General features: G+C 39.0%; 2 protein-coding genes across 4 annotated transcripts in view; one reads left to right on the top strand and one right to left on the bottom strand.

The window, feature by feature from the left end:
- LOC104810528 (rop guanine nucleotide exchange factor 11) overlaps positions 1-495 on the top strand; it is a 3,277-nt gene extending 2,782 nt beyond the window's left edge. Inside the window, exon 7 of one of the 2 annotated variants that reach the window (XM_010536867.2) lies at positions 1-495. In XM_010536867.2, the coding sequence (XP_010535169.1) occupies positions 1-156 (156 nt within the window). In that variant the 3' untranslated portion in view covers positions 157-495. The other variant, XM_019202195.1, reaches the window with a different exon arrangement.
- On the bottom strand, positions 402-1,328 carry LOC104810527 (photosystem I reaction center subunit VI, chloroplastic). 2 transcript variants are annotated; one of them, XM_010536863.2, is made up of 3 exons: positions 1,136-1,328; positions 803-932; positions 402-716 (listed from the first exon to the last, which is right to left on the bottom strand). In XM_010536863.2, exons 1-3 carry the CDS (start codon positions 1,264-1,266, stop codon positions 537-539), a joined length of 441 nt encoding a protein of 146 aa, XP_010535165.1. In that variant the 5' UTR covers positions 1,267-1,328; the 3' UTR covers positions 402-536. The 2 variants fall into 2 exon arrangements, with proteins under 2 accessions (XP_010535165.1, XP_010535168.1); XM_010536866.2 differs by having other exon boundaries at positions 803-929; positions 1,136-1,327.
- Positions 1,329-4,371: the final 3,043 nt, after the last annotated feature.

The following is a 4,371-nucleotide window of genomic DNA, read 5'->3' on the forward strand; positions in this document are numbered from 1 at the left end:
ACGCTCTTCGACTTCATGCAATGGGATGGCAGCAAGAAAAACTGCTGTCCCAACGACCCCAACAAACACGAGGACGATAAAGCAATGTCCAACAAGAAGAACTCCTACCTCGAAACACTCGGGATGATGAGGAGTCCGACCGCGAGATATTCTTGAATTTTCAATGTAGTTAGGGAATAAGCGTTGCGAGAAATTTCGGATTTGATGATTTGGATTGAAGAGAACATGATCCCCCCAAGATGTATAGTTTCAGAAGCAGGCAATGGTAATAAAAATTTGTACCTAAAGCCCTGTTTCTTTGATTCCATTCTCCTAATGTAAAAGTTGAATGTTCTTCCAGAGAATGAAGCACTGTTTACTTGAAATCTAACATCAGAAATTTGCAAAGACAATGCAGAATATACATAAAGGGCTATTGCACTATTCAGAAGTTTCAAGAACAGATGTTCCAAAGCAATACATCCCAGAAATAGAAGAAGAAATCCATACATTACATGGTGAATACATATATATATATAGAGAGAGAGAGAGAGGGTTTAGAGCTTGCCACGGGGACCGAGCTTAGGCTTCTCTTGAGGGCCTTTCTTGATGGGAAGAACGTCGTCAGTGGCGTTAGCGCTGACATAAGCCAGCATCGAGCCTCCGCCCAAAATCAAGAACTTGAGAAGCAATCCTCTCTTTGTGAATGGAGCGGCAAATGTCTCGAAGAACTTGCTCTGCAAGTCAAAAGAGATCATTTCAGACATAATTCAAAAGCTGTATGCAATCTCAGACCAAATCTATGCAGAGACAGACAGTGAACCTGAAGAGGGTTGTAAGGAGAAGGAGCATCAGAACCATATAAGTCCCATTGACCTGTCGTGTTTCCCAAATCTTCCAAGTCAAAGTACACACTTTTGTCCCCATACTTAGCCACCACAGCACCGGCTCTGCTATTACAAAGACAAAAAAAAAAAAAACTACAAATCTTATGCCCTATTTGTGCCATTACAAATCCAACAAAATCTTCATTTCTACTTGATAGATTATGCCGTTAATAGCATTTAACAATAGGATTCGACTTAAGGAAAGAAGATGATCGAGGGAACGTGAAATATATAACCTATGGTTTCATTATGAAAATAGAAGCATGGACCTTGTGGATATGGGTCTGAAGCTTTGGCGAGAGGGCTTGATGAAGAGCTTGGTTCCGGCGAGGGAGCTTCCGGCGAGGCCGTTTACGGTGGCGGCGGATTGAACGGCGGCGACGGTGGCAAGAGACGCCATTGGCTTCGATTCAAAATTATTGAAAATTGTTTGGATCTATGCCTTTGGATTGCGTATATGATGATTTCGGACATTGGCAATAAGGGGTTTTGATCCTTTCGCGTGGATCTTGTCCTGACACGTGGCCAATTGGTCTCTCCGATGATATTGGAAGTGCCATTTAGGATATGCCACGTGGACACAACTCAGATAAGCCTATCCGTTATGTTGTATGTTGTATGATATTCCAAGGTGAACTCGTTTCAATTCATTTTTTAGGTGCGATTTCTTACAACAAGTACAAATCAATAAGAAAAATTGTTAGAAAAATTAAAAAAATAAACTAATAATTTTTTTTAGAAAATCGCATATAAATATTTAAATTTTACAAAAATCTCAGATAAATATCTAAACTATAAAATTTTATATAAATACCTGTACTTTTCTAAAATTCTACGTAAATACCTAAACTTCTGAAAAATTCTCAAAAAACCCAAAATTCGTTAATGACATCATCTATTTTTATTTAAAAAATATCTGAAATTTAGGTATTTATATAAGATTTTTAAAAGTTCAGATATTTATATGAAAGTTTTATAGTTCAGATATTTATGTGGGATTTTCATAAAAGTTTAGATATGTATATTCTATTTTTCTTTTTTTCAAATTTTTTTTTATTAGAACTTAAAATTACAATTTACAATCTAATTTTGAAGATACTTCTGTGCATTAATATGCCTCTAAAGATTAGTTTTCAAAAGATGTATTAATTGGTTATGTTGTCTTGAGTGAGAGTCTGGTTTAGCAGACATTTTCTGCTACTCTGTAGCTATATAACATGTCGAGTTTTTCCTGTTTTTATAGCTTTTATAGAGTATACTAGATTTGGGGATCATCACTTTCTTTTTCGCATCTGAGTATTGCTTCTGTATATAAAGGTATTGTATATGAGTTTATGGAATACAAAATTTTTTTTTAACTTGCTCTCCAAATTCTGAATATCAAAATGGTATCAAAAGCCTGAAGCTCCTTTTTTCTCTGTTCTCTTCCCTGGAACTCTGCCATTGTTGCTCCTTTCTCTGCATCATGTCGGACGAAACCCCACCTCCTTCATCTTCTGCGACCTCTTCTCAACCCTTCACCCCAGAAAACTTATCCTTCCCTAAACTAGATACCTATTCAAACACACTCTTCCTTCACCCTGTTAATTCTTCCAGTCTTTCGCTTGTCCCTGAAAAACTGGTTGGTGAACCGAACTACAACCTCTGGTCCAGATGTGTGATCAAGGCTCTCATTACCAAGAATAAGTTGGGGTCTATGGCGAGACTCGCAACCTTTTGTCGATCACCCTGACTTTGGTGCCTTGTCCCGTTGTAATGCTCTGATGGCTACCTGGTTAGCCAACTCCGTATCCTCAGACATCGACAACCAGATCTTGTACCTCGATGATGTTCACTCTATCTGGAAAACTCTGGAGACAAGGTTCAAACAAAGTAATATCTCAAAGATTTTCAGTGTGGAACAACGCATTGATAATCTGCGACAAGGATCTCTCGATCTTAACTCATTTTTCATGAAGCTTAATGCACTATGGGAGGAACTCAACAACTACGAACCTTACCCGATTTGTTCCTGTGGCGGCTGTTCTTGTCAAGCCAACCCCAAGCTTCTCGAAACCTTGAACGCCGTAACGTGATAAAGTTCCTTATGAAGCTTAATGACTCGTACACTCAGACACGTCGTCATATCCTCATGCTTAATCCTCTGCCGAATCTACCAAAAGTGCACAATCTTATCTCCCAAGAGGAGCATCACCGAAACTCTATTTAGAGTTTACTTGACTATGTTGTTTTCCAGGTTAGTTCTACTATCCCTCATTCTAAGCCATCTTTTTCACCCTCGGCCTCTATCAAAACTCGGCTGCAGTGTAGTCACTGTGGTCTCCTTGGTCATACTGTTAGCCGTTATTACACACTTTATGACTACTCTACTTCAGTCTCGTGGCCTCCCATCAAACAAACCCCCTCTTTTACCCAAACCCCGATCATACACCTCCATCAACTTGGTCACCAAAGCTCCTATCTCCTCTGGCTCTGGATCGTCTGTTGGTCCCTCTTTTTTTGACCCCATGGCGCAGGTCCAAGTTCTGTTCGACTAGTTTTAGTCGCGTCTTAAGGATCTTGGCATCACTTCCACCGATTCAGTCTTGACAGATCAAACACCCTCTCCTCCACCTTCTTTTTCGCCAGGTATATTTTCTTTACCCTCTGTTACTTTTTCTGCCCTTCAACCCTCTTCTTCTTTTTCCCGCTCTATTTGGATACTTGACACAGAAGCCATATCTGTTGTGATTCTCGCTTATTTCAGGAACTTCACTATATTTCTCTTATCACTATAACTCTTCCTAATGATGATACGCTGTCAGTTTCTTATTCTGGTTCTGTTTCAATATCCGAGTTGATTACTCTTGAATCTGTATTGTATGGTCCCTCATTTCGTTTTAATCCCTTGATTATTGGTGCTCTGACTCGAAACACAACACTCACTGTCTGTTTTTCCAAAAACTCTTACCTGATCCAGGACCCTACGCGGGGTTTGACGATTGGGAAGGGTAGTCAGTCAAACAATCTTTACACACTGATGGTGCAAGATCCTTCATGTGATGCATCTTCATTTCCGGCATCTCTTTGTACAACTATTTCAGTCTCTTCCGACGATCTTTGGCATTTATGCTTAGGACACCCATCTACATACAAAATTTAGGGCATTCCGACATCTTCTCAGCCCAAATTTACAGTTTCTTCTGGTTCTTCTAATGGCTGTAATATTTGTCCCCTTACTAAACAATCTAGACTTTCTTTTCCTTTTGGTGGTCATCGTTGTTCTACAAATTTTGATGTTATTCATCTTGATGTTTGGAGACCATTTCATGTAGAAAGATATGATGGCTATAAATATTTTTTATCTTAGTTGATGATCACTCTCGTCTCACTTGGGTATACCTTTTATAGTCGAAATCTAATGTTCTTTCTAAATTATCAGATTTCTTGCTTTATGTTCAGACCCAATTCAATAAAACTGTTAAACAAGTTCGTTCGGACAATGCTCCTGAACTTGCTTTCACCA

This window comes from Tarenaya hassleriana, unplaced genomic scaffold, assembly GCF_000463585.1.
Source record: "Tarenaya hassleriana unplaced genomic scaffold, ASM46358v1 Cleome18, whole genome shotgun sequence".
Classification (NCBI taxonomy): Eukaryota; Viridiplantae; Streptophyta; class Magnoliopsida; order Brassicales; family Cleomaceae; genus Tarenaya; species Tarenaya hassleriana.